General features: G+C 33.5%; 3 protein-coding genes across 4 annotated transcripts; 2 read left to right on the top strand and 1 right to left on the bottom strand.

Annotated features, from left to right (window-relative positions):
* Window positions 1–707: 707 nt before the first annotated feature.
* Window positions 708–6,792, top strand: LOC108476289 (SWI/SNF complex subunit SWI3D-like). Of its 2 annotated transcripts, none has more exons than XM_017778460.2 (8): window positions 708–1,396; window positions 2,098–2,630; window positions 3,148–3,831; window positions 4,424–4,590; window positions 4,670–5,358; window positions 5,655–5,839; window positions 5,934–6,378; window positions 6,461–6,792. In XM_017778460.2, the coding sequence occupies exons 1-7, from the start codon at window positions 946–948 to the stop codon at window positions 6,306–6,308; spliced, it is 3,084 nt and encodes a 1,027-aa protein (XP_017633949.1). In that variant the 5' UTR covers window positions 708–945; the 3' UTR covers window positions 6,309–6,378; window positions 6,461–6,792. The 2 variants fall into 2 exon arrangements, with proteins under 2 accessions (XP_017633949.1, XP_017633948.1); XM_017778459.2 differs by having other exon boundaries at window positions 6,455–6,792.
* A 1,631-nt stretch (window positions 6,793–8,423) lies between these two features.
* Window positions 8,424–9,275, top strand: LOC108474929 (probable CCR4-associated factor 1 homolog 11). Its single transcript, XM_017776960.1, has one exon. It carries the CDS (start codon window positions 8,424–8,426, stop codon window positions 9,273–9,275), a length of 852 nt encoding a protein of 283 aa, XP_017632449.1.
* A 624-nt stretch (window positions 9,276–9,899) lies between these two features.
* Window positions 9,900–14,061, bottom strand: LOC108474931 (ras-related protein Rab7-like). The gene is made up of 7 exons (XM_017776962.1): window positions 14,057–14,061; window positions 13,912–13,968; window positions 13,806–13,832; window positions 13,608–13,686; window positions 12,942–13,103; window positions 10,120–10,176; window positions 9,900–10,019 (listed from the first exon to the last, which is right to left on the bottom strand). Exons 1-7 carry the CDS (start codon window positions 14,059–14,061, stop codon window positions 9,900–9,902), a joined length of 507 nt encoding a protein of 168 aa, XP_017632451.1.
* Window positions 14,062–15,253: the final 1,192 nt, after the last annotated feature.

The raw sequence follows: 15,253 nt of genomic DNA, 5'->3' as shown, positions 1-15,253 counted from the left end.
TAATTAAATTTATCCAGATAAATTTAATTGCTACTGTTTGGGTTAGGACTTTCAAAATTAGAAAAATTTAGAGACTAAAATTGATCAAATTAAAGTATAAGGGCTAAATCCATAATTTTCATAAAGTACAAAGACTAATAGTAAAATTTAACTTTCAGGGAAGGTGGAATCAAATGTGTTATTCAGTCGTTTTAATTTATTCCGCTTAAAACGAAAAAAAGTTCATAATTTCAGCATCTTCGACTAGAGGTGTTCAATCGATTAACCGACCCAAACTACCATTAATCGACCCTTTTAAACTCTTAACTGTTAACCGAACTGAAATTTTTTTAAAAAAAATTTAATCGAACCGAACTTTTTAGGTTAATTTGATCAGTTAACCGAATTAACCAATATATATATATATATATATATTTGGTTAAAACAAGTATAAAACATATAAAAAATTAATTGAATTAACCGACCAATTAATTTATACTTTCAAAGAATTAACCGAACCTACCGACCCCTACCGGATACTTATATATTATAATATTATTTATTAAGTTCAGTTAACTCAGTTAACCGATCGATTTCGAACCGAATTAACTATTAACCAAACTTTTAAAAAATTAACCAATTCCAATCAAATTAATTCAATTAACCGACCAATTAACTAAATTCAATCGGTTAACCGAATTAATTCGATTTTAACCTAAATTTCAACAACCCTATCTTCAACCAATCAGACGAATCATTCAACGGCATCGATTACATGTTTAGTTAGCGATCTTATGGCTAGTGGTGAACCGCTACTACACCAGATAATTATATGTTGTTAGTCGTGGAAGAATCAATTACCTTAGCCTGGCGATAGCAAAATCACAGCAACAAATTTCACACTGACAGACTCAAAGTTCATTTTTTCTTTTGCCTTCTGGAAAACCAATCTCCTGACCCGTGGTGATGGAGGAGAAACGCCGGGACGCGGGGAACTCACCGGCTGGACCGAGCTCAGCCGAGCTGGAGCCGGCAACAACTCGCCGTCGAGTTGGAGCACAAAAGAGGAAAGCTAATTCTCTTTCCGGGTCCAGCTCATCATCGACGCCGTCGAAACGGGCTACACGGGAGAAGTCATCTAACTTGATCTCCCACTCTTCGATCAACCATAACGGTCCTTTAACTAGGGCTCGCCAAGGAGCGCCTAGTGGAAACCTAGCCTTGGGTTTGGGCTCGGGATTCGGTGGCGCGAAGCTTGAGGAGAGGATTTTGGTTAAAGAGAGTGTGAAGGCTGAAGATTTGGAGGAATTGAATAAGGCAAGTGAAGAGTTGGAGGCTTTGGAAGCTAAGATTGAAGCTGAGTTTGAAGCTCTTAGGTCTCGTGACAGTAATGCGCACGTGGTTCCTAATCATTGCGGTGAATTTTCTTTTTCTTTATTTGTTTGCTGGGAAAAAATGGGTAGAAAGGGAAGGGAAATCGAAGATTTACTTTTAGAACTTAAGTGAGCTGAATTTCTTCTTTGGGGAGCTAGTGAATTGGTGAAATTAGATTGAACTTTTTTTCCTGTTGATTTAGAAGTTAAATTCAGTTTGAATTGAATCTTAATTAAATGGAAACAGGGAAAAAAATTAGTGAGTTCTTAAGTTTTATTGAGTGCTTAAATAGAGAGTTTTCTTTCTTTATACGTTTGGACTTATATGATATTATGAATGCTGCGATAATGTCCTTATATAATAAGGATTTTATTATGTTTATTTACTTGAGAGTTCTTTCATTCAACTGTAGTCTTAAATGTCAATGCGGTTTGAATGGTTGCTATTCATACATTTGATCGGTAAACAGAAAGATTCGAAATGGATGAAATGTGAAAATGTTAATTCTTTTTTAAATTCGTTAATATTATGGTTTTCTCACAAGGAAATGATAATAAGTATTCTGGACAGTTTCTTGTGCTCACATTTTTCATTAACAGAGTGCAGACTAGGGCTATGAATAAATTGGCTATCATGGAAGCCTCTTAATTTGATGTTGTAAATATTGAAGAAAATGAAATATTAGACTCTCTGGTGTTTGATATTGTTGTCAATTTTGGTCTTCATCCTTTTTTGTACTCACAGGATGGTTTTCATGGAAAAAAGCTCACCATGTGGAGGAATGTATATTACCTTCATTCTTTAATGGGAAATCCCCAGTGCGTACCCCTGATGTGTACTTGGAGATACGTAATAGCATTATGAAGAAATTTCATGCAAATCCGAGTGTAAAAATTGAGTCTAAAGATCTGCCAGATATTGAAGTTGGCGACTTGGATGCAAGGCAGGAAGTACTGGAGTTCTTGGACTACTGGGGTTTGATTAACTTTCATCCATTCCCTCCAGGTGATTCTGCCGTGGTCAGCGCTGATGGTGATTGTGACGGGATAGCAAAAAAGGATTCTTTGCTTGAAAATTTGTTTCACTTTGAGGTGATTGAATCGCGCCCATCAGTTGTTCCCAAAGCTAACCTTTCAACTCCATCCATGCCATCTGGGTTTCTTCCTGAATCTGCAGTTCTTGATGATTTGTTGAGACTTGAGGGACCATCTGTTGATTACCATTGCAACTCTTGTTCAGCTGATTGCTCTCGGAAGCGCTACCATTGCCAGAAGCAGGTTCGTGAATAGTGACTTGACTAATAAGTCTTAACCTTAAAATATTTAGTGAACTATGCAAGAGAATAACTGCACCAATTATGTCTGTTCAGGTTCTCCCTATGTTGTTATTAAATCATGCCTGGGTGGAATTGATATATGTATTTTGTATCTACATATGCATTTTATATTCAGTTTTATGTTCCTAAGAGAGCAAGAGGGAATTCTACCATTTTATGCATCTTCTTTTAGGCCAAGTGGTAACGAAAAATCCACAAGCCTTTCCCGCTTCTCATCCGACTGTTGTAGAAATAGGTTTTCAGCTTGTAAGAAATCAACATGAATCTTTTGCACCATCTGTACAATTTGTTCTATGTTTGATGCACTACTTGCAATAATAATGTAATGAGCTTTGAAGCTTTGTATGAATTAGATGATCACAATGGCAAACGTAACTAATTTAGTAAATTGGTTTATGTTTATTTATTGACTTATTCTTACATTTCTTTATGATGCTAACTATGTTTGTATTTGACAGGCAGATTTTGACTTATGTACTGATTGCTTTAACAACCGGAAGTTTGGCTCTGGCATGTCTTCTTCTGATTTTATTCTCATGGAGCCTGGTGAGGCCTCTGGCCTTAGTGGCGGGAAGTGGACAGATCAGGAAACTCTCCTTCTTCTCGAGGCACTAGAACTTTATAAAGAAAACTGGAATGAGATTGCAGAGCATGTTGCGACAAAAACCAAAGCTCAATGCATACTGCACTTTCTTCAAATGCCAATTGAGGATGTATTCTTTAATTCTGATGATAATATAGACACTAATTCCAAAGAAACATCTGCACCTGCTGTAGTGACTGATGAAACATCTGTCCCTAAAGATGTCTCTGAAGCAACAGAGACTAAGACGACTTCTCAGGAAGATCAGGTTCCTCAAGAAGATCAGACCCAGACTACACCCGTGGATGCTTCAAAACCTGAAGATGAGAAAGAAAAGAGAGAGAGTGAGGAAATGTCAAAACCTAAAACAGGAACCGACATAAAATGTGCTCCAGAAACATCAAAGCCAGAAGAAACAGATGAAGCAAAAGATGGAGAAGACACCAAAGAAAATTGTGCAATTATGGCTCTAAGGGAGGCATTCGAAGCTGTTGGTTATAATTTAACATCTGAGAGTACACTCTCATTTGCTGATGTGGGAAACCCCGTCATGGCATTGGTGAGTTGCATATCAGGGAATCATGTATTTGTGTTTGAATAATTTTTGATGGCTTTATCAAGTTTGATTCAAATCAGAAGGCATGTTCATGGCTTTACTTCAATGTGCTAAATAAGCTGATTGGAAAAGATTGAGGACATGACTTGATGTGGTCCTACTTAAACACTTTGACCTGATTTCTTAACCCCCAAAGATGTTAGTCTTTTGATTCTATTTATGTGTCTGTTTATATATATTTTTTAATGAAATCGGTGCCAAGCGTCCTTGGATTTACATTCATATTTTCCGTGCTTGGTCATAAATGAAGGACAGAACCACAAAATGCTGCATTTTGCTTTTTCTGCTCCATTGCAGTAGCTTTTTCAAGGTCTTTTTTCTGAATCCACTTCTTTGTGAATGATTGTTATGCCATACAAAGTCCTTTATCTTATGCACATGCTATACTTAATGATGAACAATCTTCATTGCTTCAGTCTAGATGTTTTGCTTCAAGTAGACTTTGCAGCTTTTCTCTTGAGATATTCTACTTTTCATTATTGTCATCTATCGATTTTGTTTGATATGTTACAACTTAATTTTACTTCCTCTGCAGGCAGGATTCTTTGCACGCCTTGCTGGGCCCAAAATTGGTGCTGCTTCAGCACAGACTTCACTGAAAGCATTGTCTGGTAGTTCTCCCAACATTCAACTGGCTGCAAGGAACTGCTTTCTTTTGGAAGATCCACCAGATGACAAGAAGGAACAAACTGGTTCTGAGAGGTATGTAAACCTTTTCTCAAGCTTATATTTCCTTGCCACTTTGTGGCTTTTATATCTGATGTGAGTTAGAGTTTGGCAGTGTTGTCAATGATGCCGGTAATCAGGATGCTCAGAATGTCGAAAATTCAGAAAACAAAAGCCTCAAGGAGGACAAGTCCACCCCTGTTTTGGATCAGAAAAGTTCATCGAGCAACCATGCAGACCAAAATGCTGAAACTTCTCTTCCTGAAGAAAAGGTGACATCAGCTTCACCTAATTGCCTGTCCACTGATAAGAAAGAGCCAGGTACTTGTGCAACCAGTAAGGAAGCTAAAAAGGCTAGTCAGTCAAAAGATCATGAACCAGGTGTAATGAGGGGATCAGATAACTTGGCATCCCAGGTTCCAGCAAGTTCTGCGGAGGAGACTTGGGGGAAGGAAACCTCAGCACAAGAGTCTTCTCAACGAACAGAGGTAGTGAAGGAAGTAGAAATGTCCGAGTCTGTTCCATTAGAAAAGAATGAGCCTGCTGATGCAGCTGCATCAGAGCCAGTGGCAGAGCTATCTGAACCAGCAGAGGCATCAAAAAATGTAGAGACGGTTTCTGGCTCTCCATCTAGAGCAAAGAATGAGCAACAACCGGTTAAATCAAGTTCTGGTGGAGAGCTTTCTCAGCCTACAAAGGCATCAAATGATATAGAAATGGTGTCTGATTCACAGCCATCAGAAAGGAGCGAACTTCAGCAACCAGTCACATCTAATTCAGTAAATGAAAATGGAACAAGCACAGGTTTCTCTCCTTTTTCCCTTGAACTTTTTGTTCAGAAGCTGATTGTACTGAAATTTTAAGTAATATTTTGTGGGAATACATATAAATATTTCGTGAGTCATATTGAAAATATACATGGAGGGCTAGATGCAATACTTGGTCCTATAAGGTTAAGCATAGCAGCTTGGAAATTTGAATTTTGATACAGAGCAATGTCTTTATAGTGTCTACTAAAACATAAAAAGTTTATTATAAAAACCGCATTTTGGAAAAACAGGTACTGTTTATCTTCTCATTTTTCTTATTATTCTCGGCAGATGTGATTACAGAAGGTAAAAGTGAGAGCCATACCTCTACAGAAACAAAAGATGATAGTAGCATTGATAAAGTAAAGCGTGCTGCCGTAACAGCACTCTCAGCAGCTGCAGTGAAGGCCAAACTTCTTGCAGGCCAGGAAGAGGATCAAATCCGGCAACTTACAACATCATTAATAGAAAAGCAGGTAATTTAGTTGCAAAAGCAAATGCAGACTCCTTTTTAGGATTTACACAGCTGGAGCAAAAATTTGAGTTCTTTGAGGCTTTAATTCAATGCAGTTTTCTAAGATGGAAGCCAAATTAGGTTTCTTCAATGAAATGGAGGGTCTCATGATGAGAGTAAAAGAGCAATTAGACAGATCAAGGCAGAAGCTTTACCATGAACGAACTCAAATTATTGCAGCTCGACTGGGGTTACCAGCTTCCTCCTCTAGAGCAATGCCACCAGCAAATACCGCAAATAGAATTGCAACCAACTATGCAAATTCAGTCGCAAGGCCTCCGATGAGAACAACTGCCGCAAGACCACCAATGCAAAGACCTATGGGGCCTATGGCTCCTACCTCATCCAATCCATTTGTATCTACAACAGTTGCAGGAAGTTCAATCCGGCCTGCTAGCCAAGACAACCTTTCTTCAGTCAGAACAAAGTAGTCTCTTTTACTTGTGAATAGAATTTGTCATCCGTTCTTATACGACGGTCACCAATCATGAGGTTTGCCAGGTGAGTACCTCTTTCCCTTAAGCGTTGCCCTTCATTTCTGGAACTTTTAAGAACTTAAGATGTTTCCCTGTGATAGTTACAGCGCCAGCATCAAGAGCGTTGACTATCTCCAACCGACCAAATGGAGCTGGAATCTCATTGTCTTGGGAGGAAGGAGCAGATGGTTATTGTTCTCCCTTCGTCCCTACTCGAGTTAAAAAAGTTTAAGTCATCTAACCTGCAATTTTTTTTACTGTGTTTGGAATTTTGTAAGGATAATAGGTAGTTGTACTCTTGTTGAATTTAGTGCAAAAATTAAACATTCATATAGCCTTAGTTACAGAACTCTTTGGTTGTCTTAAGGTGCAAGTGTGGCTGATGTAACCCATGTAATCTATTTATTTATGATATTTTAGTGTTATAAATGATTGTAAATCTTTGGATTGGACCTCCTTTCATCGCTGCAAACTTTTAAAAAGCTCACTGTTTTCATGAACTTGGTCTTTTAGTTGAAATGCTTGGCTCTAGGGGCAGAGTGTTTGATGTTAGTTGAGTTGAAGAGTTTAAATCGAGTTGAATAATTTTTTTTGAGTTTAACATAAATTTGGAATTATATATTTATGAACTCTATCAAAGCAAAATAAGATAAAGATAATTTAGTATAATAAATTTGATTTTTACATCAATTTATTATTTGCAATCAATTCTAATTTGAAAAATTGAATAATCCAAATAATTAGATTTAACTAATTTAAAAGAAAAATAAAAAATTTAAGTTAAATAGTTTTTCTCATTCATATATAGATTTTTTAATTTCCTAATAAAGAATTTATATTTAATACAAAGGCCGTATATGTTTATATAATTTGATACGTTGTAAATAAATCACAATAAATCACTTATTAAAAAATACAATAAGTATCATTTATCTTTAATGTGTTTTAAATTTATTTATTAATTTTTCTAAAAACTATTTATTAATTTATTAATTATGCATTTTAATATGACAATTTGATAATGATATTGTAATTATCAACAAGATAAAATGAAATATTCATTATAATAAGAGCAAGATAAAGTATAGAAGTAGTATACTAGAAGGGCTCAACAGGTACATCATTTAGTAGATAAATATCTTTATTATATGCAATTTTAATTGGATTTTTATTAAATTTAAAATGGTTTTTATATTATAATAATAATTCTCTTACGAAATATATCAATATAATCCCTAGGATTCGCAGAATTTTAAAATGAAACCATAATAATACTAAGAAAACGAATAATATTAAAATGAAACTAAAATAATTACTAAATTTATAATTTTAAAAAAATTAGAAATATATTTCCAAATATTGTTAAATTAAATTATTATTTTTAACTATTACCATTTTAATAATTAATTAATTTGTTTTAACTATTAAAAAGGGTAAACTATACAATTGATCACTTATGTTTACGTAAATTTACATTTTAGTCATTGAACTTTATTAAATTATTTGACTATTAAAACTATTTTAAAAAAAAGAGAAGAAATTCATGTTTGACTAACTATTTTACTTCAGGGACTAGATAAGTAATTTATCTCAAAGTGAAAGACGTGAAATCTTAACGTGACCCTTTCTTTTCTTTTCTTTTATTATTATTTATTTCCTTTTTTATTTTATAATTATTTATTTTTAATATAAATAAAAATAGTAGCTTAAATTTATATATTACAAAGTCTTCCGATTTACTAGGACACTTTTTTTATATATTACATTAAATAAAATATTATATTAATAAATTAGTTTATCATCATCGTAATAAAATATAAAACCATTAATGAAAACTTATCTATTAAAATAAATAGACAGATTATAATATTACTCCTCAAGTAACCTATTTCTTGTTGTACAAGTAATCGTGGGCTTATATATAATCTTACGTGTGCTTACATGTTGAACTAACAAGATTAGAAAACAGTTGTTAAAAATCGGCACTCTACCGAAAAAACAGAGACAGAGATTACGATATTGAGCAGAGACAAAACAGAGTGAGATTACGGCAACAAAAACAAAGCAACGATGTTGATTTCTAGCAATAAGTCAATCGTTGTGAGACGAGTTTTTGCTGAAGATTTGGACAATGAACTCTGGTTGATTAAGGCTGCAATTCTGAGGTATCCTTTTGTATTTATGGATACTGAATTTCCAGGGACAATTTTTAAACCAAGTAAGCAAGTGGCTTGTGAAGATAATCCCGTTATTAATTATCATTATATGAAGTCGAATGTTGACGCGCTTCAAATTATTCAGCTCGGCTTGAGTCTTTCGGATGCTCAAGGTAATTTGCCGGATTTTGATTCTCCCTTTTGTTATGTTTGGGAATTTAATTTTAAAGATTTCAATATCAATCGAGACCACTATGCTAGCACTTCGATCGAGCTACTCAAACGTCAAGGGATAGATTTTGAGAAGAATAAAGAGAAGGGGATTGATTCTAGAGATTTTGCAAAGAAGCTTTTGGATTATGGTTTGGTTTTCAACTGTTATGGTTTGAATGGTATTACTTGGATTACTTTTCACGGCGCTTATGACTTTGGATTCATGCTAAAGATTCTTACTCAAAGTCCATTGCCCTTGGATCTTCACTCATTCGTGTATCAATTGGCTTTTTTCTTTGGCTACAACGTTTTCGACCTCAAACACACATTCAAATTATTAGGGTTGCTAGGTGGTTTAGAGAAAATAGCTCAAACATTAAACGTGACTCGTATTGTCGGATCAAGTCATCAAGCCGGGTCAGATAGTCTACTCACGCTTCAATGTTTTATGAAGCTCAAGAGTAAGAAAGTTTTTGAATCTATATGGAATGAGACGAATCAAATACTGCTGACTCCCTTAGCATTATACGGACTAGTTCAAACCATAGGATGAAATATTTTATTCTCTTTTCAAGTCTCTTTTGATTAGTGACATAAAAGCAATGTTATTGAAGATATTACATCAATATGTTTCCAAAACTATAATCTCCTACCGATTGATGATTTTTTTAGCTGTGTTCAGTTTTTTCTTTTATGACTTGTGTGGAATTTGAAGCTTCATTATGATGGGTTTTATTTATTTGCTTGGATATTCAAAACATAAACTGGCAGAGTACATATCAGTAATGTTTAGGTGCTTTCCATGGTGCTGCTGGTGTTTTAAGCGTATCGTGGGATATTATATTTTAGGAATATCTAAATATATCATATATTATTGTATATCTTTCCATATAGTTAGGTATATATCTAGGTAGATATATCTTTTCTATTCCTAAGTAACTACTGTTCTAATGTCTATCAAGAAAAGAATCCCTATTCTGGTCAATCCTCCATATTTGATTTACATTCAATAACAAGCCTTTCAAGGTTTCCAATTTGAGTTATAAGATAGTGATGAAACTTTTAAAAGCAGCTGAAAGGTGCAGAGGAAACAGGGGATAATCTTTGTTTGAAACAGCTGAAAGGTTTCCAATTCGAAAGTGCTGAAAGTTATGTTTGTACAACTACTTTATGGTTTTTAACTTAACATCTCTTCCTCCACCATGCTGGGGCCTTTAACTCCTTCCTTGGCAGATGTCTTGAAATAGGGGATATTTCCTTTCGAGGCACACCATGCTGGGGCCTTTTTCTCAGACACCTAGAGAGTCAAAACAAAGTGGATAATTGTAAGTTTTAGGGAGAAAGAGAACATCAAGTGACATTCTAAAGGAAGAATTGAAAAATACATACCACTCTACTATTTCAACATCAACATCGATTTTGTTTCCCAAAACAACAAACGGGAAATTCTCAGTGTAACGCCCCTTACCCGAGACCGTCGCCAGAGTCGAGCACAAGGCACTACTAAACTTATTTGAGCACTTAACCAAATTCAGATAATTTATATCATACTTTTCAGACAAGCTGTCCAACTGCGTCATAGTTGCTAAAAAAATCATGTCTCGAGTTATAAAACTCAAAATCCAAATCCGTAAATTTTTTCAGAATTTAGACTCATATATCTACTTACCAATTTTTTTATATAATTTTTGGTTGGTCCAATTAGTACAGTTTATTAGTTAAATTCTCCCATGTTTCAGGGTTTGGCTACTTTGACCCCTGTGCACTACGAACCAAATTTCTCTCTGTACAGAATTCAAATAACCATGCCGTTTGTTTCTCTTAAAAATAGACCCAATGAGGAATCCATACATTACAGTATGACTCATAATTATTTTTTTTCAATTTTTAATGATTTTTACAAATTAGAACAAGGGAACTCGAAGTCATTCAGACTCTGTCTCACAACAATTTAAATATCTTATAACATAAAATCCAATTGCATGCACCGTTTCCTCTATATGAAACTAGACTCATTAGGCTTTAATCTCATTTTTTTCTCAGCCCTTAACTCAATTTCCACAATTTATGGTGAATTTTCAAAGTCAAACTACTGCTACTTACCAAAAACTGTTTTAGTACAAATATTGTTAACTAGTTTATAACATCTTTACTTCAATTCATTCAAACTCTATACATGTCATATAAATCTTTAAACATAAAACAAAAACTACCGGAATTGATCTGAATAGTTTGTCTTGTTGTGTTGATCCGATCTACCAACTTCTCTTTAATTCAATCTATAAAAGAAATTTTCAAACACACACAAGTAAGCTTATTGAAACTTAGTAAGCTCATTGAAGCTTAGTAAGCTCATAGGCATAAAAACACAAATCTTATCAAATATTGTACACAATCATATATCTATTAGTTTAACTATTTCATCCTCCAAATCACAATTTCATTAATAACTCATTTAAATAATTTCCATATGGCTACTCACAATTTAACTCCCTTAGGCCCATTTCTCATTTACTTCATTGTCAAATTAGGGAACAATAAGGGAATTGAGTGCTTCATTATCACATTGCCATAGTAAACTATGGACTTTCACATTGTTACGCATCACACACGAAGCCATAGCCTTGCCATGGTCTTACAGTTCACATATCATACCAAGTCATATCCTGCACATGGTCTTATATGGAATCACATTATCACATTATATCGATGCCATAGCCCAGCTATGGTCTTATACGGAGTCACATTATCACATTGCACCGATGCCATAGCCCAGCTATGGTCTTAAACGGGCGCACTTATCACATATTTTTCGTCAATTCATCAGGGTCACAGAATAGAAGCACTCAAATCCATTGTTCCTACTAATTTGTACTTTTAGTTACACATTATTTATTAGTTAATGCAAATTGATAGTATTCATCAATAATAAAATACTTTAACAATCATAATATTTTCATAACAAAACATTGAACTTTGCCATATGAACTTACCTGGACTAATTTGCAAAAGTCGTAGAAATTCAGGGACTATTCTTGAATTTTCTCCTTTCCACGATTCAGTTCGTTTTCTTGATCTATAATTATAAAATCATTCCTTCATTAGCATCCATTTCAATTCTATTCTATTTCAAAATTTATTCCCTTAAATTTTCGAAATTATACAATTACCCTAAACTTTTCAAATTTTACAATCTAGTCCCTACTCAATTTATTCATCAATTGAACTAATTCTTCTCAAATAACACTTTATTTAAACATTATAAACTATTTCACAGCCTTTGACATTCAAATTTTCATCACAAAACCCTAATTTTATAACTTTCATAATTAGGTCCTAAATAATGATTTCTATGAAAATCTCTTCATAAAATCATCATATAATAGAACTAAAACCTCAATTCCATGATAAATCATCATAAAATTTCAGCACTTATTCATGGAAACTTTCAAAATTATATATATAATCAAAAACTAATGAATTAAATATATGGACCTAGTTGTAAAAGTTACAAAAACATAAAAATTATCAAGAAAAAGCAAGAATTAAACTTACATGATGTAAAAATATGAAAAACTAGCTTTCTCCAGACCTTCTATGGCGTTTTGGCTGATAAAATATGAAGAGATCTCTAGATTCTTCAATTTTGTTCTTATTTTATATGTTAAAGTTGTAAAATTTCTAATTTTGCCCTTATTTCCCTTATTTTTCTGCTGATTTTCTTGCCTTTGCCGTCCAGCCTATTCACTTTTAGGCTTAATTTCCCTTTAAATCTTACTTCTTTTAACACTTGAGCTATTTAATTCTTTTAGCAAAATTTATTTTTATTACAATTTAGTTCTTTTTATTTAATTGACTACCTAATCGTTAAAATTTCTCAACCAAACTTTAATACTAACTAAATGAAACTTCATAAATATTTATAAAAATATTTATAGCTTGATTTTCAAATTTGAGGTCTCGATACCTCGTTTTTGACCCGTTTGACCTAATAAATTCTTTTAATTCACTAATTTCACCATTTCACAAATTCTTCTAAATTCTTACTTGACTCATAAATATTAAATTACTATCTTATTCAATCTTATTTGTCGGATTTAGTGATCTCAAATCACCATTTCCGACACCACTAAAAATTAGGCCGTTACACTCAGGATCCGAAGGGCTCCATCGAATAAATCCCAGAGAGTTGATAGATGGCTTTCATCTGTATTCAAATGTTCAGAATATATATCTGAATAAGGAATTCTTCTCTACAGTTGTTAAGGTTTTCAATCGATTTCATTGAGTTGACATCATAAACAAGAAGACAACATTCAGCACCGGGATAGAAAGCAACGTCTAGGCTCTGGAATCTTTCCTGGCCAGCTGTGTCCCAGATCTTGGGTGGGGGGGGGGGGATTGATGAATTTTGAGCTAAGTGGCCACTCAGATAACACAAACAGGCAGAAAGAAAAGTTAGATAATTTTAGAATGCAATGCTACAATCTGCTAGAAAATACTCAATAGTAATCCATGAGGTTGTCTAATGCTAAATCACAGAAGTCTAGTCAACATAATTCCCTAGTCAAATAACCACAAATCCGCTCCTCGTCAATTGGTCAATGATATAACTAAAGAAAAAGGCAGCCATGGAGTTTTTCAATGAATAAAAAGGAAAAGGTTAGCATTGGCAGTTCTGAGTTAAATATCATAGAGAAAAGATGCAATTGAGAAATCCTGGTTAAGCACTAGTCCGCCATAGCTAGAGCTTGTTTTATGAACAGAGGAGTAGCCACTAGTCAATAGCACACCATAGTCGTTCATTGTAGATTAAGATCCCCTGCAGCAACTAAAACAAGCTCATCGAAATGTTAGAAAGTAGAGATGAGGGTGAAATCTAAGCCTCAAGCTGCACTTGCTTTGTCAAAAAATCAGCTCCAATCGTCGCCTTATACTGATTGCTAAACTTCTTATTTACATATCTAAAAGGCAAACAAAACCATAACTAATAGTAACACTAATTCAAATTAATTGATAATAAAAAACACTTCATTTCTCTGCTTTCCTCAATAATTAGTAAAAAACGACTGCTGCAGGATACTGATTCATCAAACACGTCTTCCCTACCCTGCAAGTTCAACATCATCACAATTCACAATCATTCGACAACAAACGACAGCAGTAATTCCTACAGCAACCATGCTGACCAAAATGCCGAAACTTCTCTTCCTGAAGAAAAGATGACATCAGCTTCACCCAGTTGCCTATCCACAGATAAACAGCACTCTCAGCAGCAGCAGTGAAGGCAAAACTTCTTGCAGACCAGGAAGAGGATCAAATCCGGCAACTTACGACATCATTAATGGAAAAGCAGGTAATTTATTTGCAAAAGCAAATGCAGACTCTTTTACTTGTGAATAGAATTTGTCATCCTGAATCCCTAAAATTTAATCAATTTTATTTTTTTACTTTTCTAAAAATTCCAATCATTATCCAAAGATAACTATTGAATCCTTTTGGTTAAATTACGCATTAGTCATTTATTAAGTATAATCGGATTAATCTTATTCTCTACCCTTTTCGAATTTCGAAATTTTAATCTTAATGCTAACGACAATTGTTAAATTCATTATCTAACTTCTTTTATTTTTTTAGTATGTGGAAATAGAAACTAACATGGTATCACATATGTGATAATATATCTGTCAAATCAGATTTTTGAATATAACATGACAAAATTTAAAGGCTACCATTTGGAAGATTGAAGTTTTAAAACTCAAAAACTATAAGACTTAAAAATTAGTTGAATTAAAGCATAGGGACTAAATCCACAACTTAATAATAAAATTTAACTAAATTCAAAAGTACTAAATATATATGTTTGCGGTAGTAAAACTAATTATGATTTTTTTAACTTCATTATGCATTGAAGGATTTTAATTAGAAGTGTTCATGGGCTATGCTAAAGTTCGATATTAAAAAAATTTCTAAGCCAGAGCTTGCTTAAGCCAACTCGTCCAAAAAGAGTACATTTTTTTTAAAATAATAAAATAACAAAAGAATATCTTTTATATTAATATTTATATATTTTAATAATTAAATTTCCATCAAAATATTTTTAAAAATCATTTAATTTAAACTTGGGCTAATCCAGCTAGACTCGAGGACAAAATTCATTGTTTAAGCTCAACCCAAATCAATCGAATCAAATAAAATACCCAACTCATGAATAGGTCTAATCTTAAACTCCTATAAAGTTAGGAGGTTAAAATATTATAATGATAAGTAAGTTAAATTGGAAGAAATCTAAAAAAGAGAGCAAGACAAATTAAAATGTTTTACACTAGAAAGGTTTGAGATGGTATATTATGTAGTCGATAAAATACCCTCAAAATGATGGAGTTAACGTTTTGATTTTGTAATTAAAAAATTATTATTGCAAGATATACGAGTTGAATGTCTTTGATGAGACAATAACGTCTATTATGAGACATATCCTATCATTCATTCTGATACAAGGTATAGAGCCACTGGAAAAAAAAAAATCCA

This window comes from Gossypium arboreum, chromosome 3, assembly GCF_025698485.1.
Source record: "Gossypium arboreum isolate Shixiya-1 chromosome 3, ASM2569848v2, whole genome shotgun sequence".
NCBI classification, from domain to species: domain Eukaryota; kingdom Viridiplantae; phylum Streptophyta; class Magnoliopsida; order Malvales; family Malvaceae; genus Gossypium; species Gossypium arboreum.
Note: the sequence above shows the minus strand (reverse complement) of the source record. Positions and strands in the feature narration are given on the sequence as shown.

Bases quoted from the DNA above. Each gene is read 5' to 3' on its own strand.
- LOC108474931 (XM_017776962.1), bottom strand. The intron at 13,833-13,911 runs GTCAGCATGGTT...TTGAACTTGCAG, and splicing joins AGAGAAGTTTCGGCATTTTG to GGTAGGGAAGACGTGTTTGA. The intron at 13,104-13,607 runs GCTTAGATTTCA...CCCCCACCCAAG, and splicing joins CAAAGCAAGTGCAGCTTGAG to ATCTGGGACACAGCTGGCCA.
- LOC108474929 (XM_017776960.1), top strand. From the start codon at position 8,424: ATGTTGATTTCTAGCAATAAGTCAATCGTTGTGAGACGAGTTTTTGCT.
- LOC108476289 (XM_017778460.2), top strand. From the start codon at position 946: ATGGAGGAGAAACGCCGGGACGCGGGGAACTCACCGGCTGGACCGAGC. The intron at 2,631-3,147 runs GTTCGTGAATAG...TGTATTTGACAG, and splicing joins GCTACCATTGCCAGAAGCAG to GCAGATTTTGACTTATGTAC. The intron at 4,591-4,669 runs GTATGTAAACCT...AGAGTTTGGCAG, and splicing joins GAACAAACTGGTTCTGAGAG to TGTTGTCAATGATGCCGGTA.